This window comes from Camarhynchus parvulus, chromosome 1A, assembly GCF_901933205.1.
Source record: "Camarhynchus parvulus chromosome 1A, STF_HiC, whole genome shotgun sequence".
Classification (NCBI taxonomy): domain Eukaryota; kingdom Metazoa; phylum Chordata; class Aves; order Passeriformes; family Thraupidae; genus Camarhynchus; species Camarhynchus parvulus.
This window is the reverse complement of record NC_044586.1, coordinates 58,612,076-58,639,351: the sequence shown is the minus strand read 5'-3', so window position 1 is coordinate 58,639,351 and position 27,276 is coordinate 58,612,076. Positions and strand designations below refer to the sequence as shown.

At 39.1% G+C, this 27,276-nt stretch overlaps 1 protein-coding gene across 12 annotated transcripts in view; it reads left to right on the top strand.

The window, feature by feature from the left end:
* MAGI2 (membrane associated guanylate kinase, WW and PDZ domain containing 2) overlaps window positions 1–26,850 on the top strand; it is a 700,805-nt gene extending 673,955 nt beyond the window's left edge. For 9 of the 12 annotated variants that reach the window (XM_030960213.1, XM_030960210.1, XM_030960207.1 and 6 more), the window contains 2 exons: window positions 3,058–3,196; window positions 23,883–26,850. In XM_030960213.1, the coding sequence (XP_030816073.1) occupies window positions 3,058–3,196; window positions 23,883–24,676 (933 nt within the window). In that variant the 3' untranslated portion in view covers window positions 24,677–26,850. Of the gene's footprint in view, window positions 1–3,057; window positions 3,197–8,735; window positions 8,773–9,016; window positions 9,106–23,882 lie in introns of all 12 variants that reach the window. The other 3 variants (XM_030960215.1, XM_030960214.1, XM_030960216.1) reach the window with 2 other exon arrangements.
* The last annotated feature ends 426 nt before the right edge of the window (window positions 26,851–27,276 follow it).

The following is a 27,276-nucleotide window of genomic DNA, read 5'->3' as shown; positions in this document are numbered from 1 at the left end:
TACCAAATGAGCCACGTGCTGCCTACAGAGAGAAAAATTGTGAATTCACAGAAACACAGAAAAGGTTACATTAATACAAGATAGTTTGTGCATAGTGACCAGTGAAAACAGAAGGAAGGCAAACAGCAAGGGAAAAATGTGACATTAACTTAACCTTTTTACATATTAAACTGTATTAAAATCTTTCTGTCTGTCTGCTCTGGAGTGCAGAGGATTTTATTTGAAGGACTGTACATTCCCAAGCAGCTTTCGGTACTAATTTTAAAAGCTATTCATCAAGGAGTGCTAAAAACACCTCTTTCATTTGATCTAATCTGGCACTTCTCTCAAGACATGCTAACAAGAACATTTTAAATACCTTCTGCAAAATATGGTCTATGAAGGCAATGTTACACTAAAAAGAACTGTCCTCAAGCATTCTGAAAATCTGACTTTACTTTTGCAGGATTTCTATGGGGTTTAATTGCTTCATGACATTTATAAACAGGTTTTTCCAAAATCATTTAATTTTGTCTGTATTTTGACTGACTGATATCCTTGTGGGGTTGCTACAAATCCATCTTCTGTCTGTGTTACAGGAGTGATAACACAGATTTTCTCTTTTTGCTCCAAGTGTGTGAACCAACAGCATTCTCCAGGAGTCTGGGGGATGCAGAGAGCCCTGCATGGCCAGACTTGGGGGAGATGTCACCATGATCCAGAGAGCACCTGTGTTGTGTGCCAGTGTGGCCTGAAGGCTGCCAGAAATATTTTAAATTTTGCACTGCATGGTACAGCCAAATGAATTATTTTTTGAGAGAGAAAATCAGCTGAGGAAGAAATTTGCACAGCAAAAATAATCCTGCACAAAATAATTCTGATTTTTTTCCTCTCCCCACTGTTAATACTGCAGAATTTACAAATTGTAATAGCAAAGCTAATAGGTTTTATTTGGATCAATGTATTTAGTTACACAAAGTATCAGCAAAGATTGCATACAGGACCCTGGGACGATGCAGTTCCTATTGACAAAGTATTAATTCTGAGAATTCCTATTGAGAAACACTGTCATAGTACTTCTATTAGCACTCATTCTGTCTCTGAGCAAAAGTAAGGACTAGATAACTTCTTGGCATCCTTTCCAGTTTCTTTGATGCTAGGAGTTGTATTGACATTTCATATTGTGCACATTTATTTGGTAAATATTATATTTCAAACTCAGGAAAGAAGGAAAACCTCTGAAGGATTACACTTTGGGCTGACAGAAGTACAACTGTAGCAAGGAAAACCTACAAAATAGAAGATATTTCAATGTCCAAGGCCAGCTAAGAGCTGGTTTTGTTAAGACAGTCTTGTAAGAGGGAAAGAAAGTGTGTGTCACCTTGAAGTCTGTATCATCTCTTGTCACAGACACTTTTTATGAAAAATCCTTTCTTTAGGATTTTTTCTCCTGAGAAGCTGAGAGGCCTCGGGAACAAAATGTAAACATTGATTATCTGCTGCTGTGGAATGCAACAGGTGGATCTGTGATTGGTCTTATGTGGTTGTTTCTAATTAATGGCCAATCACAGTCAGCTGGCTCGGACTCTGTCCAAGACACAAGCCTTTGTTATTCATTGCTTCTTTTTCTATTCTTAGCTAGTCTTCTGATGAAATCCTTTCTTCTATTATTTTAGTATAGTTTTAATATAATATATATCATAAAATAATAAATCAAGCCTTCTGAAACATTGAGTCAGATCCTCGTCTCTCCCCTCATCCTAAGACCCCTGCGAACACCATCACAATCTCTTGTCCAGGATGTGTAGGCATTGTTGTTTTAGTGTGGTGAAAACACTGTGAGGAAGCTGAAGGTGCACAGTGAGGCAGGTAAGATCCTGCTGAGCAAATGTGTTCCTCTGGCACTGACAAATGAGCGTGCTGTCCCGCTCACTGAGACCTCCTGCCTTGACCTAGGCTGCCATCACCTGGACCTGCACCTCTACCAGCCCCAGGAGATCATCCCTGCTCCTGGGTTTCACTCAGGCTGCCCTTCCAAGGGGGCTGGGAGGCTTCTGCAGGCACAAATCCCAAAGCTGTGGTGCTGCTAACAGGAGGCTCAAGTGTCACCTCTCTGTGTGCTGGTTCCAGGCTCTCACCAAGGGGTCTCACGGCACTGCAGGATGTGCAGTGCTGCTCCCTGCACTGCTCTGAGCTGTGCTGACCAGGCACAGCAGAGAGCAACTGCTCCTCTGCTGAAGGAGAAGGCTTCCAGCATCAAAAACCAGCCAAAACCAAAACATGTGGGCTGGAGGCAAAGCCAAGCAAGTTGGGGTGGATGGGATGTGCAGACATCAGCGCCACATTTAACTGCTGTAGAAATAGAGCAGAAAAATAATGATGAAGCCAGCTTTAACTGGAAATCTGGCCAGGAGATGAGGGGCAGAAATCCATAATCAGAACCCTGGAGTCAGCTGCTCTAACTAGACAGTTCAGCCACAGGCTGGGCTTACTCCCAGCAATAAGCTCCTGTGGTAAATAGTTCAAAGCATGCTCTTTGAGCCCCAGCAAACCTGCTTGTCCTGTGTCATAGCACTAACCTTTCTTTGTTTAACAGCTCCTTCATAACGAGTCTTAATTTGGTGTGAAACTTTACTACCAAGGTTTGGAAATTCAAATGATGGAAGTTTCTATTTGTGCTTTGAACCTCTCTTTTTCTCTATGAAAACAGCAAGTGCAACAAAGTTCTTCTCAGGCTCACCCAACACTGCATGTTACAGAGCAGCAGGGATAATGTTCCAGTGATTCCACCACGTCAAGCAATTCAACAAAGCCTCTTATGTGCAGAAGATGTGAGCAAGTTACAAAGGCATTGCACTGATTTCAGCAGAAGACAAGCAGCATTTGATATACCATATTCAGAACCCACTTTGGAGGTTATTTGATCTGCCAGTAATATTCCTCAGATAGACAGGAACAAATTTTCCTTGATGTGTCAGTCTGTCATTCAAGTAACCTGTGATCCATTGAATATGTCTCTTCCTGAAACACTCATTTTACTGCAATTCTGTCTGACTCAATATTCTTCTTACCTGACAGGTAGGAGATCAAATAATTGAAATCAATGGAGAAAGCACAAGGGACATGACACATGCCAGAGCAATAGAGCTAATCAAGTCTGGTGGCAGAAGAGTGCGACTGCTGTTGAAACGTGGGACAGGCCAGGTCCCAGAATATGGTGGGTTTTCATCTTTACATTTCTATATGTGCATGACTTTATATAAATTAACTGTAATGCTTTTGAATTAAGGGGCAGTTGCAGATATTTATATATTGTAATTTCCTGGAGCACATTAAGTATTGCCTTAAGTGCTTACCTGTGATGGGGTGGACTTACATGTGTGTACATCGCTGTCATCTGCTGCCCTCCCAACACAGGCAGTGGCTTCTAAGATGTGCATTGGAGGAAGCACTACAAACCTCCTAGGGGACATCTCTGAGCGTGCTGGAGTTGCTGATTTGCCCATAAACTCTCCTTTTCTTCCTTTATTGGAATTTCTTCCTTATTGGTATTTCTCTGCACATTTTGAGCCCCAGCAGATGATCTTGTTGCCATGCAATTGGGTGGCTCAGGCTGGAACTCTAAGCATTGTCAAGAATGTACTCCTTTCTTTGACAACTTCACCCATTGTAGTCTCTCTGACAAAATACATGGATGATCAGTTAGAAGTCAGTTATGAATTTAAAACATGAGATTTTGCTCATTGTGGTGAGAAAACAGGATCCATTCTTCTTATATTTTGTTTCAGAGGGATTTCTGGTACTTTTTAAATATTTGAAAAAGTATGAGTCATTTAGACAATATAGAAACCTTATTTCATAACTGAACTGACAAAAATTAAAAAGAAATTATCCAAAGGTAATTTCAAAGATGAGTTTTTTTAAAAAACTGAAATCAGGGCTTACTGTGTAGTATAGTGTAAAAATTTCATATAGTTACATAAGTTCTATTATGAGCACCTCTGGGCCTTAAATCTCTCAGGAAAAGGGCTACTTTTTAATGAAAAGTCCTTAGCTTCTTTATGCTATGAGGTCCAAAACTCTATTAAACATTTTTACTTTTCCTTTTAAAGTTACAGAATGTCTTCCCATTAGAATCAGAAATTACAGTCACATAAAAATTCAAATACTTAGGCTTAACTATAGGTTCAGGTGAGCCTTTGTTGCCAACATAAATTCAATACCTCTGTTAAAGTCAGCTGCACAGAATGTCAATTCTTTCCCAGCTGTCAATACACAAGGTAATTGCACTATTTTCTTCTCTAAAAAAGAGCTAATTCTGTGGCTAAACCAATACTCAGGACACTGTGTGCTGCATTTTTTACAACTTTCAAGAGCTTCTGAATAAAGGCAGAAAAGATGGGCCATAGCCCACCCATCTGGTAATAAAGTTAGTGATTTATACTTTCAGTGAGTAAAAACAAAGCCAAAATGGCTTTCAGGGGCTCTGATAAAATCACACTAAGACAGTTAATATCTATTTTAACTAGTGTGAAATCCTTTCAGAGAGACCTCAAACAGAAATTCAGGTCAGCTCTAGAACTGTTTTATGGGAGAGGTGCATCATTTTTAATGAAAGAACAAACATACATCCAGGACTGATGCAGTGGCAGTAATCCTTCCCAAACAGCAGAACCATATATCAGCAGTCCTCTGCTCCCTCAGAAAACAATTTCATCTAAGGCAGGCCCAGGAGGCTACAATGAGCAAAGAATCAGTTGAAGTTCAGACCCATTCCAAATCTGAATTTCTTAAGGTCCCAGTTCCAAACGGCGCTTAAATCCAAAATAAATTTCCATTATTTATATAATCTTATAAAATTGTACATTATTCCCATTTAAAAAAAATTTAAAACTTTTAAAAAAATATTAAAAAAAAACAAAACACAAACACAAAAAAAATTTCAGTGTAAGTATCATTGATTTAGGAAAACAAATCTTCCAAAATGTCCAAAGAAGATGATGAGTAGAAAATACATATAAACCACTAGAAATTGAGAAACAGCTTTTAGTGCTAAGAGAAAGCAACAAGGTGACTTCACAGTGTTGTTTAAAGCCAAGCTTGCCATTTGGGAAGGCATTTGGAATACTTAGCATTAGTTGTTTAAAACCGCAGATTACTGAGAAATAGAAGTTGCTACAAAGAAAATTCATCAAAGAAATACTTTTTAGTCAGCCCGTCTTTCAAACTGCATCTCCAGCTTACAGCTTTACACAGGAGGAGAACCAAGTAGTGGAGCTTGAAAGGCCCTTTTTCCTACTGCACTGAAAAAGGAGTAAAAGTGTTCAGGAGTTACTTCATGGTGTACAAACAACCTGCAGAAAACATCACAGCAAAGGAAAACATCTGCACATCTGCAGTTCTTAATCTGTGCTTTATGCAGGCAAAGTGTTAGAATTGTATCCAGTCTGGAGGGGGAATGGAAGCAAAATAAGAAGATGCCTGTTGGAATTAACTGAGATAATTAAAGTCCTCCCTAGGTCATTTCCCAGAGGTGTGAGAAGTAGTCTAAGAACAAACAGAAGGCGAACCTAAATTCCAACAGCAGCCTGCCTAGGAAGTTCAAAACATAAATTAACAAACAGAACCAATTAAAATGGGAGGCCATGTCTCAAGCAGGCCACATCTCAAGGTTAAGTCATCATCATGCAAAGAACATCTGTCAGAGACCCCCAGAAACAAGGTTAAGTCATCATCATGCAAAGAACATCTGTCAGAGACCCCCAGAAACATCTTTTGCAAATGTAAAACTGAATGCAGAGAAGCTTGTGACAGTAGGCTTGAGGACAGAGTGGTCCTGAGGACAGCAGACAGTCAATATTTAGTAACTCCCTCTTCCTTCAACCAAAATTTCACAGCTGAGATGGAACAAGACTAATTGGAGCTCTTTTTACTGAAATTATCAGGGTTTTTTAAGCAATTACACGTCAGAAATATTTCTTATATTCATCAGGGTCCAACTGTGGAAAGCATCAGTGGGAGATAAGACTTGGTTGAGTATAAAAATGCAAGGCTGGAGGACAGAGCTGGTATTGGGACTGCAATGGTGGTGTGCAGCAGAAGCCTAGGGGTAAATATAACAATAGCACAAGGGTACCAGGGTCCTCTCCTGGATATTCTCTCTCAAGTCCCTGACAGGCAAAATGATCAGGGACTTCCTAAGGCAGCTTTAGTATTGCTGTGCTTTCCAACAGGAGCAACACCCTGATTCACAGCACTAAAAAGGAGAAAACTTATCTAGAGCTACCTAAACCAGCCAGCCAAGACTGTCATATTATTGTCTTCAACCTTCAATTTCTTGATTTTCCTTGTGTTTTAAACTCCAGTGCAATGTTTCTATTAGTACAAAATATGGTGGTATGTACTTATGTGCAAGAAATGTCAGTGTTTGAATGATGATGTGATTGACATCTGTAAAAGCAGTGTTTAGGAAAATTCATCAATAATAAGAAAGTGATTTGTGAAAGAAAAGAATATGAAAAGAAGAAGAAAGCACTTAGTGAAGAAACAGAGTGAGCTGCTGAGAGAGTGTAAATCTCCTGCATGAGTTATGTCAGTTTATACTGCCCGCAAATCTGTCCATTTCCAATCTTGAAAAGTCCTGGCTGAGCTGAAGCACTCTTCAAACCTAGGGTAAGAAATAAAGTGTGCTGTGAATGCATCATTTACCTCCATTCCAGCTGCTGATTTTGCTTGAAAACAAATGCCAGAGATCCCAGCCCATTCCAGAGGCAGCAATCCCCTTGTAGCAGGCACGGAATGTAAGCCAAGGAGCTCAGATATGATTAATGCTCCAAAACTACAGCTGATTTCACAGCAGGGTACAACAAAAAAAGTGTTGAAAACAGGTGTTTTATCACCCAGCATCTCAGAACACGTTTGCTGAGGATGAGGATAGCCAGAGGAACTGTGCTTCCATGGGAGGTGAATTATCACAGCTCATCCAAACCTGAAGAGCATCAGCATCATGTTTCATAGGAAATAGTCTGCCAGCTGAATGCTCCAGAGAGCCAGAAAGTCATAGCAAGAAAGCATATTAATGTGCAAGAAAGCCTAGAAGTACTGCTGGGAATCCTGATCCCAAAAAGCACTTAATGCCTGGCAAGTCTGGCTGCAGAGTGTGTGAGGTTTCATTCATGTCCCAGGACACAAAACCCAGAGTCATCACTGCAGAACTGAGCACTTCTCCCACCAGCATTAAAAACAGTTTGAATAAAGTGATGGATTAAGACATTTCTTGAAGTGGCTGCCTAATTTCCCATGTGTGCACCTACTGGGTGTGCAGCAGCTCTAGAAATCTGCCTGTCCACACCGTGGGAGCCTCATTACAGATGGTTAAGTATTTCAGGCCTTAGCCATAGCTATAGGAACATCATGAGAAGGACATGTACTTTGCACAGCCAAACACTGGGACAAAGTATCATCCTCAAAGGCAAAATGCAGGAAAACTGTTCACAAAATCCCAAAATGGTATCATTCAAGAGGAAGTAAAGCTGACAAATCAGTCCCTCCATCCAGCTGTGAGTTCTGCAAGAAGCAAGTTACATCTAATGATTGAGCAGCCCCAGAAAACTCCAGTTTTTTGTGGAACACCTAGTCCTTCCTCTAGATGTCTTTGGAGGAAGTTTCCTAGGAAAGTAGTGTTTCACTCTCAGTCCCAGCAGTCCTGGCAGCTTGTTTTTTCTGGCTTACCTCTCCTGGCCTTTCCTGACTGGAGATTTTATTACTTACAGTACATTAAAATATGTGAGATCCTGAAAGCAATGGGTCTTATAATGAAATGTAAAGGTGGAGAAGGCTGAGGCAGGTTAGCACCTGTAGGTGGATTCCATCCCTCCAGCAAGGCATAAACCCCTGCCCCAGTTGTTTTCTGTCTGGTAGTGCAGAGGGAGCAAAAACACTGAATTTCACCTGTAAGGAACATCTAAACTAATAATAAATAAACTAATTTGTTTCCGTACCTACTTCTAGGACTACAAAATCAGGTTTGATATTAGGTTTCTATTAAGTTTCACTTTGTTTTGAGTTGCTTAAGAGCTCCTGCAGGAAGTTATAAATTTTAGAGACTCCAGCCCATTTACACTGAGATTTTGGAAAACTTTTCCATTGCCCTATCTTGGACATCTGGATCTGGCCCTGAGCATTCTAGGTCACATTGTGACACTAACAGATACACAGAGCTGTGGGAACTGGAACCACTGAGGTTTGGAGAACAAGGAATCTGCATTGTGTGCTGATGGTTGGTGCTTTATGGATCTGCACAATGATGGTGCCTTTCCCTCTCTTCCCCTGCTTTGTTTGGCTTTCTTAGAAGACATGTCCTGGGGGTGCATTGTGTATTTTTGGAATCTCTGTTTCTTTACACAATGCCAAATTGTGTACACAGCTCACCCCATGGGTTCATTGCACACAGGTGGTTTTACAGAACTGGAGTTTAGATTTCCTTTGGGGCTGTTTAAGGGAGGAAGATTAAAGTGTCAGTATATGCAAATTGCTGATTAAGAGATAAAAGCCACAAGCAATCAGTCATTGTTAAAGGCCTTGACGAAACTCTCATCTCCTGCTTCAGCACCACCCCAGCAAAAAAAAAAAACAAAAAAACAAAAAACAAAAAATGTCAGAGTTGATACCAATACAAGGATTTTTCATACAAGTAAATTGGCACAGTTCTTAAATGCATTAAACCCTTTGCTTTTGATTTGTTATGACTCCTTCAGGAAGCACCTCAAGATGTACTCCATATCCATAGACCAGGTGAATCTATGTCCTGAATATATATGTACAGTAGTTTCAATAATCCACTAATATTTAGACTTACAGCATGCCTATTTGTCTTAGCTTTACAGAAATACTTCTTTCCTGTTACATATAAGCTTTTCTCTCAGTTGTTCTAAACTTACTAAGAATTCTCTGCTCTAACAATAGTAAAAATGTCTGTATGTCACTGGTTCTGTTAATTCTAATGATTGGTCCTAGGCTGTTCCTCCCCTTCCTTTAGGAATGGTTCCTTCCAGTCTCTCCATGTGCATGAAAAGTGACAAGCATGGGTCCCCATATTTCTACTTATTGGGCCACCCTAAAGACACGGTTTGTAAACTCTGCATGTATATTATCTTTCTAATACATTTTGTTTCTCACAACTGTTTAGAGAGTATTTTCCAGCTTCTTCTTACATGCTAGCTCACTTAATAGTTTCTACAGTATTCAACTGTTCTTTCATAGCTGATTATCTAAGACATCACAGCAGCTATGCATTCTACAAATGTATTTTAATATTCTAAATAATGAGTTCTGCATGTTATACTGCTGCTAGTGTATAGGTCTTTTATATCTCCATTTTTTCTCATGACAAAAATTTATCTTCTGAATTTGCCTTTTCAGATAGAAAATCTTGAACTTCTGAGTTTAACCTGTAATTTTCCTCATTTTTATGGCACTTGACTTGCAAAAATATTAACAAAATGAAGGTGGAAATTAGGTGCTGATCTCAAACAATATTTATATGCAGCCTCTTAAAGAAATAAATGTAAAATTGAACACATTTTGAAATGTGCTGTAAGGCAATCGTCATTTATTAAACCCTGTGGTAATGCTGAATTTACACAAAGCTCTTTGCTCTCAATTTCCAGCAATTTTCTTCAGAGAATCAGATCCAACTGCACAGATTGTTCAGATGCATCCAATTTGTAATATAGAGTCAGGGCCCAGGTATGATACCTCGAAAGCAATGGAAAAGCAAAACCTATTTTTTCTATTTTCCTATTGATTGCTGTCATCACAGCAAACTCAGCAGTGTCCAGATGCATCCAGCTCTGTCTGCTGCTGACTTTTGCACGAAAAATCCTTTGCAGAACATTTGCTACAATTGCAAGAACAGTCTCACACATTGAAGCAGACAGATTGCAAATAGAAAGGGAGCAATATCCAGAGATGTTCCTCCAGCCTTTGAGCTTCAAGCAGCTCTTCCAGTGTGATGCTCACAGAATTTCTGCCCCTAGCAGAACTAAACTGGGCTTAAGTTTTCAGTCTTGTGCATGCAGATCCAGGTAATCTAACCAGTGTGTTTCCAGCTGGAGTTTATTTCCAGTCTGTGTCAATAAATAAGATTATTTTTGAACACAGACACATCCATATGCTTTGCTGCTGCAGAGCTGGACACATCTAGAGGCTATTTGGAAATGTTCCCATGTATTTCAAGTGTGTATGTCACCATCAGAGACATCCCAGCTGCAAAGTTCCTGCATCATATAGAAATGTTAATTCCACCATTCCTTGTATTCTCACCTTGCCTCTGTTTAGTTCTTCACTACAGCTCAGAGAGGTTAGAGGTGAGATATCCAGGCTGGCATTAAGGCCATTTTACAAGTCCCAGTGTTCAGCTCAATGAACTGCACTTCCAACACAAATTCTACATATTTATACCCTCAACTTTTTGGGCATCATCTTTATTTTTCCTCCTACAGAAAAACATACACAGGAAATAAGTATTTTTCCTGAAATAAGTAGAAATGTAAATACTCTATAAATATAGCTAAAGGTAGTTTTGCAGTCACCCAGCTGTGAATGGCTCTCATCTATTTGGCAGGAAATGTTGCAACAGATTTTTTTTCTCAGTATAATGTATCCAGAAAATCAGAAGAATTTCCGTTCTGGTCAACACCAAAACTGAAATACTTGCTTGATAAAAAAAGCAATGTCATGTCAAATTAAAATATGTTTGTTATAAAATGTCTCCATTTCAGGTATTTTTAATGAAAGAGTTTGGAGGGGAAGAATTTTCCTAAAGAGCCTGTTTTGATGGGGCTTATTCCAACCAAAAATGTGGCTGTGCTACCATTCATTAGAGCACTGAGCAAGGAGTCAAATTTCCTGAAGCAGAACAGATAAATTGACCATTCCAGTATGCCTTAGGAGAGGCCCTACCATAACATCATGGAGCAGTCTGTTATAAGGCCTCATCTCACATGAAGGAATTGTTCCCTTTTGTATAAATAATCACTTCTGGAAGATGATCAGCAGCCTGACTGGAACTTAGACACAGCACAGGAGAGATGCAGGTGGTTTGAAAGGTTCCTGCAGATCAAGGGATACCTGCCTGAGCTTCCTTGCACCACGGGTTTGGTGGCCCTTACTAGTGACCACTGCATTCATATTTGCAAAAAATACATTAAAAATTGAGAGCTTATACTGTGGGGTGATTGTTTGAATATAGTTATATCCTTCAGAAGATGCCAGTTTGCAGTCTACTAAAAATTGATTTTTCTAATTCTATTAGAATGTCTGAAGCTTTCACATTTGTCTAATAAATGGCTAAAGCACCTTGGCCTATACTTTGAAGCCAGATACTCCTATCTGTTCAGAGTCCTGATCAGATAATCCAGTTTATCTCATTTTTAATGCTCATTTTATAAATCTCCAGAGCTGAGGTTGGGTGTTATTTGAAACTTGAACTACCTCATATATCATTTATCTGATGTGAATGCAAAAATCAATAGTCATTTTGGAAAAGTGCCCTTTCTGCCTGTGACCACCTTGGTGGAACTGCAAACATTCATTCATATTCCTGCTGCATTTCCAATACCACCTTCTTATTTCTAGCAATACCAACTTAATGTCAGGATCATGTGGTGTGTCAAAAAAAAAAAAAAGACTAACTAAATGAACCAATATACCGGTTAATAAAATTGGTCTAAAACCATCAGGCAATTTGAACATGGGCTCCCAAAGGTTCTAGAATGTTTTATTGCTATGGGTAAAAAACTACTCAAGGGCAAAAATTAATATTAAAACCTGCTTTACAAACATGTCTTTAGTATTTAATAAATATGTAGCAGCTGGCAGAAAAGTAGAACATCCTTCTGTTAAATAACAGTGGATGTGTATGTATAAGTGGGTGCATATAGTTATTTCTGTCTTATAGAAAATTTCTGTTTCAAAAGATATGCAGACTTTTATCCCTTGATATAGAAATAGAAAACACAGTCTTGAAAGAAAGAGGGACACATGAGATGACATTTTCAGTTTTCTGGCAATGACTTTGGGCTTCCAGGAAGGCAATACCTCACTTTTTAAATGCAAAAATACTGAATCCTAAACATTGCTCTGGCAATTACACTCCCTGTGGATTCAGACCACTCTAGCTGAATAGTCCAACACAGGCTTCCCCCATCTGTATAACAGGGATAGTAATATTTACTTACCTATCTCATGGGAGTGTTATGGGGATTAATTATTTAATGCTTGAGAAGCACTTTAAAGATTAAAATTCCTAGTTGACTACTCAGTATTATTACTAAAGCAGAACCTTGCTAATCCACACCAAAATTGGCAGTGTCCCCCCATATCTGAGCAAAGATTTATTAATAAGGTTGTTGAGCAAGTTCTCTTATAATTAAAGCTTAATTATTCTAATATAATATTCTGGAGTAGATTTACTAATATGGTGTAAAGTGTAGATAATTACATCTAAACTCCAGTGAATAAAACAGATGAACAAACATTATCCCGGGTTTGGTTCACATAAACTAGCAAGCAGACTTCCCAAAGAAGGGCAAAGTTCCACCCACAAATCTTTTCCTAACACTTATTTGTGAGGTCCCATTATATTATATTATATTATATTATATTATATTATATTATATTATATTATATTATATTATATTATATTATATTATATTATATTATATTATATTATATTATATTATATTATGCGGTACTAAAACTATACTAAAGAAGGAGAAGGATACAGACAGAAGGTTACAAAGAATGATAATGAAAACTCGTGACTGCTTTGAAGTCCTGACACAGCTGGATCATGATTGGTCATTAAGTCAAAACAACTCACATGAAACCAATCAAACATGCATCTGTTGGATAAACAGTCTCCAGACCACATTCCAAAGCAGCCAAACACAGGAGAAGCGAATCAGATAATTATTATTTTCATTTTTCTCTGAGGCTTCTCAGCTTCCCAGGAGAAGAAATCCTGGTGAAGGGATTTTTCAGAAAATATCACAGTGACACTTATTTTCATGGCTCCCTGTATTTCCATCCAGTTGACAATACTGGAAGATCAGTACCCAAAATAGAGATTCTGAGAGAACACAGCCATACCTCTGTCTCCACAACATCGGTTTTTCCTTTCCTCATGTAATCCAGATAAGTAGGTAAAATAGCAATTCAGTAACACTTACTGTGTCTCTGCAGTTTGCCACAGGACTAAGTCCAGTCCTCTGCTGTTGCAGCACAATATCCCAGAAAATCCCCCTCCTGCTGCTCATCTCACATCTCCCTTTCATTTGCCACAGGCCCCCAATTATTAACCAGACTGCATCGCTGCAATTTGTTCTTACTCAGAGTTATCTTCCCCACGTATCTGTGATGGTATTTTTGCCACAGGGAGCTGGGGACCAAAGGGAGCAGTGTGGAGGCACACAGAAATATTCCTGTATGCTGTGTCTAAGAGCCTTGCCAGCGGCCTGACTCTGTGATGTTCAAGACTAAATTAAGCCAACAAGGCTTCTCATGGTCTCTCCTCATTGACATCAGAAATATGATGAGTCTAAGTGCTCACACACAGAGTGACACAAAGAACTGTTATTCCAAGCATTAGGCAGGCAAAGGCAAGCTCTGTCCATAGAGACACTTGCACGTCCTGCCTCTGTCCTCACTCCGCCATCCCATGGTGCAGCTCCTGGCTGATGCTTTGTGGCCCAACCACCCAACCACAGGGAAAGGTAGGCAGAAGTCATGGCTTCTGTCAGATTTCTTAGAGCTCCTTATTCCTAACCTGGAAAAAACCCCAAAAACAAACACAAACAAACAAACAAACAAAAAAAACCACAGAAAAATAAATGTGTTTTCTTCGTTTTTAGCTTTGACAGTATGAGGTAACTGTGACTCTCCAACCAATGCTTAACAAACATGACCAGAGAATGTTGAATTTTGTTGAGCAAGAGCAACACAGATATGCAACCCAGAATTTTGAACATCTGGATTTTCTAACAACACATAGTTTGTGTTTACTTATTAGGACCTGAATATTACAGGGTAAAATTCATTTAATCATGCACTTCCACAGAGTTTTCAGATAAATTTGTCTCAGCATTCCAAAGATATCAGATACTACAACAGCCCTGACAGCAGGTGTGGTCCCAGAGTCAACTCTGCACCCTCATTGCCTAAAAACCCCCAGGATGAAGAGTTTGCTGAAGAGACACTAAACTGCTTCTGCAGCTTCTACCCTAAGCAGAGCAGGACTACTTATTCATGAGCTTTGGGAGTGAGTTCAGACCAAGTGTTTTGCTTAAGATCCTGCTCTCACTGAATGAGAACCTCATTGCCTACCAGAAACAACTTTCTAGGAGCATTTCATACACAGTCAAAGTGCTCCTCACTTATTAAGTAAATTTTATTTATTATCTACATGCTTTTAATAATAACAGCTATTTGTTGACCTGACTGAATGTGATGCCTACTGTTAACACCCATTTTAGCTGTGATAATTCATAATTTTAATATTTAACTTTAATTAAGTGTGTAATATCCAACTCTTAAATTATTCAGTCTCTGCAGAATGTTTTTCATTAATACCACACATTTTATTAACATATTTATGAACACCTTTTATGACTTAATGTGGCTTAATTCTATTAATAAAAACTAATTTGAAAGTCATTATCTTTTTTAATTATACAGTAACTTCCAATGTAGTTTTTCCAGCTCCAGCATAGCTCTGGGAGAGAACTGCTGAGGTTCCTCCAGTTCTACTCTGCTGCCTGACCACACAGGGAAAAATAAAACGTTCTTTATTGACAGGTTGAGTGTTGCCTGAGTAGCTCTGATCTGGTAAATATGTGAGATGCTCAGCACTTCAAAAAGGGCACCAAACCACCTGGAGGACCTATTGAATAATAATGTGTGGTCAGAGCAGCATCACTCAAGACTGGCACTTAAGCTGTCCACACAGTTAATATTGACACCACTGAGAGGAGCTCCCTGTGGAGGGTAAAAGCCCCATGCAGGCTGCTGCTCTTCACTTGGGCTCTTCCAGTATTAGCAATCCTGCAACATTTATGCAGATGGATTAAGCTGATTCAAGGAAAAATCTAATTTACCAAGGGTTACAACCTGTCCCTGGAGGCAGGGGTAACTGCAGTTCTTGTTAATAGATCCCTTGGAGGGAATTAGAGTGAAGGAACACTGAATGATTGGTGTTTGTAAATATATATATGTATATATATGTATATGGTTTATTTTAGAACAATTTGGTTGAAGTGGAAAGCAGGTATGTAGCCATTTCGGTTATTATTACCTACAGTAATATAAAAATATAAAAGCATATTATTATTAAAAAGGAAAAAAAAAAAAAAAAAAAAAAAAAAAAAAGGGAAAGGAAGGAAGAAGGAAGATAGGAAGGAAGGAAGGAAGGAAGGAAGGAAGGAAGGAAGGAAGGAAGGAAGGAAGAAGGAAGGAAAAAAAAAGAAAAAAAAAAAGAAAGAAGAAGGAAGGAAGGAAGGAAGGAAGGAAGGAAGGGAAAGTTGGTTTTAAGACATGACAGCCACCTCTCATGTCATTGTAGCTGAGCCCGTTATGCCCCATCAGAAGGGCTGAATAAGGTGAATGTCCTGATACCTTCCCCAGAGGGGTTTTGCAGCTGAGCCAGTTGTGTAAGGGAGAACATTGACATGATATAAAGTATTATCCCACCTCACAGGATCTGCTTCTTATCAGCCTCTTCTCCTATCTGGCTCAAAACCCAGCTTGTCCCTAAACAAAAGTTTGTGCACCCCTGCTTGGCACCTGGGCTGTGACCTTGCACATCCTCAGCAAAGCACCAGCTGCTTTTGGAAATGGACAATTGTTTGTCATTAACCATTAACATTTCAGTCTCTCACACCCAGTTCACTCTGATTGGTGATCATGATGATTTAAATATTTAATTAATAGGACTGTTTATTAGAATCATATATATAGAATAAACTAAACTGGGTCTTGGAATGAGAGGTAAACTGTGTACCCATAACATCTGGCCTTAAGATTTACAGCCAGAAGACTATTACAGTAAATTAGTAAACTGATTTACCACATTAATTTACCTGTTTCTGAAATACAACCTGCTTGTGGGTGTGGCTCCTTATTTTTTTCCCCTCTCCCATCCTGTGCTTTGTAAGCTTTTTTCTGCACAGAAAAATGATCCTTTTTTATTCTTGCTATTGTAAGGGCAGTGTCAAAGTCTCAACCCTGTTGTAAGGTGTGAGTGATGTTGGAGAGAGCCAAATGATGCAGAGCTTAGGCACTATTACAAAATCACAATGAATTGTTTATGGATGTTATTTATATTTAAGGGGTGAACAATGGCAGAGTAACCAGAAAGGACTAAAGCAGCGCCCCAAGATATCCAAGACAATCCAGGCCACCTGCTCTCCATGGCAGAAAGTCTGAGTGTTTCTGAATTCTTTAGTTATCTCCTGTGCCAGCCTGAAAGGTCTCAGGCCACTTTTTTGCAGCGGCCTGTGTTTTCTAGAAAGGACCTGGTGTGGGGTGATGGGTGTAGATCTCTGTGTTCATCCACTCAGCTTTGATCCACAGCCCCCAAAAGGATTTCCATAAGGAACTCCCCAGCTTTGGTTGTGTACATGTTCAACACAAGAGCAGACATCTATTTCCAGAGGTCTTTTGAGACCCCTCTCTCTCTGACTCTGTGAGGCAATTAAATTATTATCTCAAGTGGTAAGAACAGTAAAATGCTGGTGAAACTGTGCCATAATTAAAGAACTAACTCAGGGAAAGGGATTTACTGATGATGCCCTGGGTATAATAATGTAGGATCAAAACCAGTGCAGAATAATAATAGGAACCCTCCAAGTCAGATCAGTTGCTTCCCATGTCTCTTTGTTAATCATATTTAAACACTAAATTACATAATAAATTGAAAAGAGATTTCATACATAGTGCTTGCTACAGATTAAAGCCCACACAAATCAATGTGTGTGGCTTTCTTGTTTCAAGAAAACATGCAGCATTTTTCTAAAGAATTTTTAAACTTTTTTCCTTGCAATATACAGTCTTCCCCTCTCTTGCTGAAGTTTAAATTTTCCCTTTCTGTCTGTTCCCTTAACTCCAACACCAAGTAAGGTCATCTCCTGAGCTTCTCTAGATTTGGTCTTCCAAGCATAACTAACAATCTGCTCTTTCTGAAGTGTTGCAATAATTCTAAAATTAGATCTCTGAACGTGAAAGCACTTCTCTAACAAACCCCTAAGCAGAGTACAGAAAAGGTGATGAAAGTGAATTTTACCTGAGATGAAATCATTCAAAGTCTCATTAAATGGCCCTTGCAAGAACTTCATGAACACTCAGTCTGCTGCAAAAATATTTAGGGCATCTTCCATTTAATATCTAGATAAAGTATACAATGGAAGATGGATATACTGAACCCAAAGGAACTAAATATTTGCTCATCAGTAATGACCAGGAACATGAAAAGAAGTAGGGTATCTGAGTATCAATGGCACTAGGAGCTGAGCCAAGCAGGATGTAGAGCTGTGCTTCCCAGCCTTGGAATAGGTCAATGGCTGAATTTTCTGGATGTTAAATTAAACTTTTCAAGTTTACACAGGAGATCGAGGTGTTCATCACTTACACTACACTTACATTCATATCTCTTCAGTTCTTGTGAGCATCTGCAGAAGCCATGCCAACAACAGCTCCATGTAATAGGAATAGTGGCCACCTTTTCCACTATTAGACCAGTGACAAAAACAAAAATGCACAATGACTCTGGGGACAGAAAAACTAGGGCTGGCATTGTTTCATACCACAAATATCAGTCTTTCCTAATGAATCATTCTGCTCTTTTGAAAATGCCAAGCACAAAATTTAGAAGTGAAAGATGTCAGGACTCAGATGCACATTTGTTTTCTTGTAATCTTCTGTGACTTGTAAAGTAATCCTGATTACCCTGAGCAACCATCCTCAAACTTTGGAAACACAAATGTGTGAAGCCAAAAGAACTAATTACTAAAAAGTAGAAAGATTCCCTTCTTGAGCAAAGCAACATTTAAAGTTATATTTATAAGGTGCTCTAAACATTCAGAGTCACCATGACATTGTCGAGTACAAACAGGCAAGTGATATAAAAAAAATGACTACATTAAGATAGAAAATTAGATTAGGCTTTCATTTTCAAGGCTTCAAAATACTAAGCTGATCACTCAACTGCAAGTGTGAGAAAGGACAAGTAGTTCATATGATAAAATAACCAAGTATAACCTGGGTTAATTTTTATAAATGTATATGGCATGTATCTAATTCCTGTACATAGAATTAACCTTTTGCACCCATAGCACGCTGCCATCATACCTTTGTAAAGCATAGGAGCAGTGCTAATGATGGAAAGGCTATCCCACCTGGCTGTGCCCACAGTGACTGACCAAAGGAAGCACCATATCCCAGCAGAGGACACCTCAACCCATTGGTGTTTGCTTCCAGGGCTGCTGGTGTTCAGGGATCAGAATGTGGATAAGTTCAGTGGAAGGGGAGACAAGGGAAGTGTCATTTTAAGCCAAGAAAAGTGCAATTTGTGAGAAAACATTTGCATAGCATATTGAATAATTAACAGGAATTTCAATTTATGGCTAGAAGTACAGGCAAGCTGTCAGGTGGGGGCAGAGCCCATTGCCACTCACTGTCTGAGAGAGGCTGGGGGAAAAGGTGGCATATTGTCTCACATTTCCATAAGGCTCCCAGCTGAACAAAAAGTACCAAGTGCTTTTCTAACCATGAAATCTTCAGAGAATCATTTATTTCAGGAAACAAAGGGTGCTGTGTGTTTGGGTTGTGGAAGTGTCAGGATAAAAGATTAAAGATTCTTTATATATTCTGAAATATCCCTCCTTAGAGAGCATTAAAGAAAAGCTTCAGGAGACCAATGCAATCAGGAACATCAAAGACATGTCAAGCTATAATGAGAAAGACCCAAATGCCCTCCTGGTACAGCACTGCCAACATTAGTGGATACTCACCAGGGGACAATTTGTCCCATTTTTGTTATTAGCAGCATCTGTAAGAACTGCTTGGCACCTCCTGGCAATACATAATTGCAGACAAAAAAAATGGGGGGAAAAAAAATCACCATATTTTTTATTCAATCAAACCCTTTTTGATTCCCTAGGAAAATAATACTGGGAAGATATGAGAACAGCTGCTTAGACAGTTCAGAAAACACTTCATCCAGACTAATGAAAGTGTTCAAAGCTTTAATATATTGTACATTATTCACATAATTTGAAAATTAAAAAGGCTTAGAGATTTTATTACTTAAGTAATAAAATGTGATGTAATTTCTACTCTTACTACTAAATATTCAATAAATTAATATTAGTACTTTATGGATAATTATATCTGATGAAAAAACACACATCCTTGATAAATTACTAAACGATTATCTAAAATATTTTAATGCTAAGGGAGAACCTAGCCATAAATCAGAGCTCCATGGGCAGAGCTCTCCTCTCTATTAGGACTAAAGCCAGGGTTATTTTTGTCATGGCTCAGCCATCAGCAAGCACTGGATCCAGGTAGCACAGTTAAGACAGGAGCAATAGACTCATGAGAGCAGTACCCTCATTTCCACTCCATTGAATGTGGGAGAGCTGACAGAGCAAAACAAACAATTCATGTGTGTGGCAGCTCTACCTCAAATTAAAAAAAAAAATTTAGACAGAGAACTTCTGTTCCTGATGTTTTCCCTGTGTCACTCTTGCCCCAGAATGGCTGTGTTCATCTCCCACTTGTCCTCCCACACACTCAATCTTGTGTCTGTGGTGGCTCTTACTCAGTTAGCAATTTACTCCTGTGCCTGGGAGTTATGTGAAGCCGCTCGTAGGTGAGTCATTCTTACACATCCCATGGAGAGGTGCCACCAACTTGTGTTACAGTAGCTTGTAGAAACTAAAAGCCACCCAGCAAACACCTGCTAAATTACAGCAAATGAAATGCCATCACAGTGACAGATTAGAGTGCTGCTCCCAGCTCATTGTCTTGTCTAAATTAGTAGGTCAAGGGAGATTTTCTCCCTTCAAAGAAAGAAGGCAGGCATCTATTAGCCTTCAGTGAGAGGTATACTTTTGAAAATCAATTTCTCTCACAGTAAGAATGTTATCAATGGTGACAAAGTCAGAAACAAGTTCAAAACTATGTTGGCTCTAAATCTCTCCAGCAGTTGCAACTGAATGCAATATTCTACTCATCTGCTTGCAGGTTGTTTGGGCATTAGTAGTTTGTGCTCTGTTAAACAAATATTGTTTTCAGTTCCTCACAGAGGTGAAGGAAGAACAAAGTAAAATCAGTGCTCTGTCTCTGGTTTAGTATGTTTACAAAATGCTTTGAGATGTGTTGGAATAACAGACAGTAAAAGTAGGTTATGTTCCAAATTAACTCAAAGGTTTTATAAAAAACCTTAGGCCAACAGAATAAAAAGTATTCAGAAATATTAATAACTCTCTCAAAAATGTAGCTAGAAACTGAGTATAATCATGAAAATAAATTACTCGTTTAACTGCTCTGCAGGATAAAATTTTACATTTTTCTCCTGTTTATATTTGCTATGGAGAAGCAATCATTTTAGTGCTGGTTGAACAAGTCCAGATGAACCCTTATGGCTTGAACACAGCTCTTTAAAAGGTTTTTTCTTCTGAGCAACAAATTACTTACATTCCTGCACTTTGCTCTAATTTAGTAATTTTTACACTTTTCCACAATGTTCAAACATTAGAAGGAAGTTGGCTACAATAACCTGGCATGAGTATTCTCCTCACTACTGAGTGACATATTGCAACAATGGCTTGTTGACATTAATGTCTACCAAGGCTGAGGATGACTTTCTATATAATGTTATTTCATTTGAAAGAAAATCAGGTTAGGTTGGGTTTCACTGTCTCAGACTGATGGCACTTAAACCCTAAAGAAAATAATTTTCTTCTTACTTGCAAATGCTATATTGCCAAAGAATATAAATTATAGTTTTATTCCATGGCAGCATTGTTCCATAACCTGGAAATACAACCTATATATAGGTGCCTTCCCAGCAAGTATTTTAAACACAGTGCAGCCAGAGACCCACCTGGGGTTGTCCCGCAGCCAAAATAAAAATGCTGTGGCTCCAAGTTTTCTTACTTGGCTGGCCAAGTTGTCTTTTACCTAGGGCTCTCTGGGGGAGAGATAAAATTCAGTAATGCATATAATATGCATGTCTCAGTTTATAGACACCTATACTTATATATCAGTATATGTAAGAGATATGCTGATTCACTTTTGTTGAAGTACATTCTAACCCACTATGATTTCTCACTACAACATTTGGTTGTTTTTTCATCCCCTTTAAAATAGAAAACAGAAGAAATTCTGTAATCTCCAGGCAATGAAGCAGTAGGCCACTAACCTCCAGGTCTCTTCTCCAGAACATCCAACAAATACCAACTGGTACCATATCATCCTTTGTGCCTCAGGGGAGCCACAAGACATCTTTGACACCTTGATTTTGAATGGTGCACCCCTGGTTTGTCCTCCTGGAGGAGAAGCAGTTGATTTGAGCATAGTCGTACCTTTTCCACAGAGGCAGTCTTGTTACCCAAAAGTATCTTGCTGCTCCAGGCTATTTGGTGTTTTCACTGGTGTGTTGCTGATATTACTCAAAGGAACCAGATATTTCTGTAATCAGAAGCTCTCACAGCCTAACATGAGATTGGATAATGGCCCACTGCTCTTCACTGACACTGAAAAACTATGAAAACATCTCATGGACAACTAGGAAAGAAGATTGTAGTTCAGACAAATACATTGGTCCAACCCTTGGCACCACCTCTACCCTGGGTAGGAGTGACAATGCCATGAAAAGTATAAATTAAATTTTCCAAAGCTCAGGGTGGCTTCTTTAGTTTGCTCAGGTACTTTGCTGGTGCATGTAGGCAGCTTCACGCTGAGTCCCAGGATAGTTTTAGTGATTTGGACTCTGTGCATGGTCCCTGGCTCAAGTATTAAATAAAATTACATCCCCCAGATTTCAGATTTAAGAAGACCCAGAGTGGGGTCTCTGCTTCCTCCATCAGGCACAGGCTGTGGGCCTGTACCAGGCTGGTGGTGCAGAAGAACAGAAGTAAAGAACAAGCCCACCAAAGTCAATGCTTTTTGTAGGCAAACTCCTAGGAGCTGGTCACTCTACATGCACGAGTCTTCCTCTTATTTTTTCTTGCTTGAGTGCCAAGCTGGGAGCAGATGGTACATTAGTCACCCTTAACTGGAGGGTAAGAAAGTGTGATTTCTTTTTTTTTCTAAATTCAGTTGAGACCCTCATCCCATTTAGATTCCCAGCTCAATGTTTATTTGTCTTACACAGAACTTGTACTTTCTACCCCTCTCAAATGCTAATCCTCTCCACACATATGCTCATTATGCAAAAGCATATGACAAACACCATCTGGGAAAATAAATAGCTCCTCAGCTAACTGTGCTGCTCCCTCCCTTTACGTCACCCACCTCACTATTGTCTCTCCTATTTTTATCTGGAAGACAGCAATCACTCAATCCAGCTATTAACTTAAAAGTGCTGTTTTAGTCAAGCAAGCTGCAGATCCCAGGCTGGGCAGTAGAATCTATTCCATTTTTCGAGACTATGTGCTCCATGATAATTTGAAAGCAGCCATAGCACTGAGAAAAATGCATGTTACTTTTTTAAAGGGCAGTTGATATCACTGACAGGTACTAGTCCTGACCTTAAGTCCGCACTTGTTTTTTAGCTAGAAGGTTACATTTTCTCCCCTATAAAATATGCAGCTCTTGCCACAAGTTCTACCTCGTTTCCATGGATTCCTGAGACAGTCCTTCATCTCTGACAGATTATTCCTCATACTGCTCAAAGCCTAAGTAAAATGGTGCTAAATAGGGAATGACATTAGCCAAGTTCAGTGATTTCTCTAACCTCTAAGTAGACGGGTAAGAATGGGAGCCATGATGTCATTAATCATGGTTGATGTGTTTTCTGCCAGAAAGTTAATCAAAAGAAACGAGGATGTATACAGAAGAGAAAGACATCCCAGAATATTCTGGTTTGGATTAGGAAAATCATCATGATTCAGCAAAGGAGACATTTATTTGGCTAAATTAAACAGGATCTGCACAAACCAACCATATTGTGTTGAGGCTAAGTAACCAAGAGAAATTCAAAATGCACAACCAGGAGACTCAGCAGCTGACACTGTGATATAAAGGCAGAGCTGTAAATGTACCCTGTAAGAATTGTGGGGCCATAAACACCTCAATACTATATCTGTTTAGAAAAAATATGAGACAGAATTCAATGATGACCTTATCTGAGCTACAAATTCTTGTCAATTATTATATGCTTGTAGGGACATGTTTAATAGATGGCAGAAAGTCCTTCTCATTTGTCCTCAGAGACAGCACTGATATTGCCCAACTAAGAAATCCATTATACAGCTACAAAAGAGGCTATTTGATTTCATGAGCACGTGCCTTTATTATTTTAAGAATAATTTAACATAGGCAGAGGAAAGTGGAATCTGTATGAAAAAAAGACCGAGGTTTTCAGCATTTGCAGTTATCAGCTTTGCTTGTGTGTCTCCTGTACTTTTTTTATTTTCTTTTTTTTTTTAAAGATTATTTTCGGTTTTCTCCCTATTGGGTCCACACAATTGAGGGAGTTTCACCTCAGCTGAAGCAGAGGGGTTTAAGGCTGGTACATGGTTTGGGAGTCAGTGTTGCTCAGAATACATGTGCCTGTGCAATAAATACACTCTGTGCTGCTGGGTACGCCCTTAACTGTCTTCTCTTTGTTGTTACAACAGACGAACCAAACTCCTGGAGTGCTCCCTCTGCCACCTCCCCAGGTCTGCCGGAAGTAGCTCTTTCCCTCGACGACATAATCTCACCATTATCTTCATCACACATAGCCCCACCCTCTGACCCTTCTCACCAGATAAGCCCAGAGCCAACATGGGATATCAAGAGGGAACACGATGTAAGGAAACCAAAGGAGCTTTCGGTGAACGGTCACAAAAAGAAAAGGTTAGGAGAACAAAGAGAAAGGTCAGCAAGTCCTAAAAAGGTAGACAGGTCAAAGCACGAAGAGGCTTCTTGGAAAGGGTATTCAGGAGGCAAAAATAAGACCACTGATGGTGGCAGGCCCACCTCAGAAAGCAAAGCGGTGGGACACGGCGTTATGATCGAGGCTGGCGCAAGAGAGCACATGTGTGCTGGAAGCAGTGATGAACAGTTTGGGAGGCTGAGGAAGCCAGAAAGCAAGAGAGGAGGATCTCTTAGCAAAAGAGACCACAGATCCACAAACACCAGTGAGAAGTCGGCTGCAGCACCTGACCACATCAAGACTGATACAGGAGCTACCAAGACCTATAGTAGCAACCGCTGCAGCTCGCCTGGAATTGATATGGACCACAGCCAGAGGGACCCTGATGGGAAACCCAGCGAGTTCCCCAGGAAGGGACATCTCCACTCCATTAGCACTCGCAGCACCAACACCACAGTTCGAAAGGCAACGGTCTCTCCAGGGCCGTGGAAAATCCCTGGCTCAGATAAGCTACCAAGCGTCCTGAAGTCTGGTACTTCTGCCATGAGCAGATAAGCAAGGGACTGTTGCCCTCTAACTGTCTCAAACTGACGCAGAACATTCTTCTTAGTTTTTGTCTCACATTGGTTTGTTTTAATTTATTTTAACTATCACACATATACACAAAGCATTGAGGAATGAAAACATTAGTGTGTAATTCCATGACAATGTGCACAGTATCTAATAAGTTCAAAAGCATATAGTCAACACAGAGATTTAAAATCGACCCTAAAGTCCCAGTTCCATTTTAGGGACTTTGGCAGCTATGGAAGAAACCAAAACAATATGAAGGACAGTACATCAGAGAAGGATAGTGCAGTGTAGCTTTAGCAATTTTTTCCCACTGCATGAAGGACTTGGATTTCATTCAAACTTTATATCAAGAAACTGGAACAAGTTAGAGCAATCACAAACTGGAACATCGCCTTAAATAAAACTGCACGGAGCAAGCTGAAACCGAGAGAGGATCTTTTCATGAAGCTAAAATGTTGTAAATAAATTGTTCTCGACATATCTAGACAGGGGTTAAAGGGTTTCTTTAAAGCATCGTTCGGAACTGTACACCCATGACACGTCTCCACTGTTAACACTTTGGGATAGTCCACGTGGCACCCTGTAGAATAGTTCACCGGGTGCTGCGGAAGGAATGGGGAATCCAGTGGATTAGTTTCTGTGATACCATTTCTACTGCCATTTTTGTGAAAAAAACCATGTTTCTGTACATTGGAAAGGAGTTAAGGTGGAGTTGTATTTACAAATTATTCTCAAAAGTGATTTATTACAGGTTCCCCAAGTCCTGCGAGGTAGCACACAAAACAATTGGTCAGGCTCAAATCCCAGGCATCTGCAAGGCCCTTGCAATGAAAGGAAGAGTGCTACAGAGAAAAAGCTGCAGTTTCCTTAAGGAAAGGCCTTTCCTTCCTGCAGAAGATGATAGCATCACTTATCAACAGTGCTATGTTTCATACCCATCCGCATTTACTTAGGACACTCTCACCTCTCATCCCCTCAGTTTGGCAGAGCAGGTGCCTTTCAGGCACATATCAACAATAATTAGACTGGTTTCTGAAATACAGTTGTCGGTGTCCTCATTCAGTATTTTTCCATTTTTAAAATGGTTTCCATTTTACCATTTTTTCCCTATTTCCATTTTTTTCTTCTTTTTGTTTTTATCTTTCTTGCTTGTCTGTTTTGAATTTTAAGCCTTAAGTGCCAGGTAAACATTCCAGTCTGCCTTCACAGGAAATAACTCCGAGTTCAGTCAATCAGTCATTATCTTGTTTCAAACAGATGTGTGTGTGTCTGTGTAAGTGTGCGTATGCTTATTCGTCTGTCAAAATTAAAACAAAATCCTGGGCAATAATACATTGGTAATTAAAAAAAAATGTAAAGCTAAGTACTGTCAAAAATTCATATTTAAAAATTATTGTTCACTAGCAATCTTAGTTCCTCACACGCTCTGCTGAAAAACTAGATTGAGATTGGCTTTGTTCCAAGAAATTAGCAAATTACTGTATGTCTCAAACATTGCACTGGACTGCAAAATTTATAGACATGTTACTTCCTGTCCAATTATTTGAAAAGCCTCAAGTCAAGGATTTTGCAGCTTTCAAATATTTTTTTTAAGAAAGAAAAAATCCATTTATAATTTTTAAAAAAGCACAAATCCATGTAGCTGTTTATAAAACTCTTATTTAACGGGAAAAAAAGATCTTTATCCCCTGAACTAGAATCCAATATAATTTGCCATTAATTTATTGAATCTGATTTTGGACAATGCTTCTGTAGTGTAGATGCACGTCCCGGTATCTTATTTTTATGTATAAAGAAAGCAAACAATGAAATCTGAAAACCAGTTGAGATTATGCTTGCATAAACTCTAATTTGCACAGTTCACAGCTACTCCTTGTGCAGTAATTGCTTTATGCGGCTGTAATCGATAACCTGTGAAGACAGCACATCATCTAAACCCCATTCCAAATAATATTTCTGTGTAGTGTTAGCTGTGAATTTACCTTGTACAGCTCTATCTCTATAAATATAATTCCATGTATTAATAGTCACAGAAAGGCTGTAAGTGAGCAACTATTTTTATGAAACGCACCACTATGGATAAATTAACTTTTACAGAAATCTTGTTTACTGTATGATATTCTAAACCACTGTCAAATAAAATATATATCCAAAAATCTTTCATTTTTTCAATTGTATATAGTTTGTGTTAATTTTGAATAACATGCTTCTGTGTTACCCTGACAAACAACCATTTTCTTGCATATGAGTAGAGTTAATTAGCTACTACCTTATAAAAAAAGGGAATAGGCCATTTTAATTTCTTACTGCAATATATGAATAAACATGTAAGTGACCAAACAAATTTTATAATGTCAATCAAGGCTTATGAGCAACACAGACACAGAAAAATCTCTTCCTTGATGGAGAAGCCTAAACCCTTATTCTGCTTCCAGCCCAGGAGACAAAGGACCAGGGTGGTCAGACTCCAGGAGTGAGACACAACTTTTGAGAATATATCACATATACAGAATTAACCTGAGCACAAACCATATTTACCTCAGAAATCGGGCAGTTCTAACTAGCCCTAGAAAGGTTTTGTT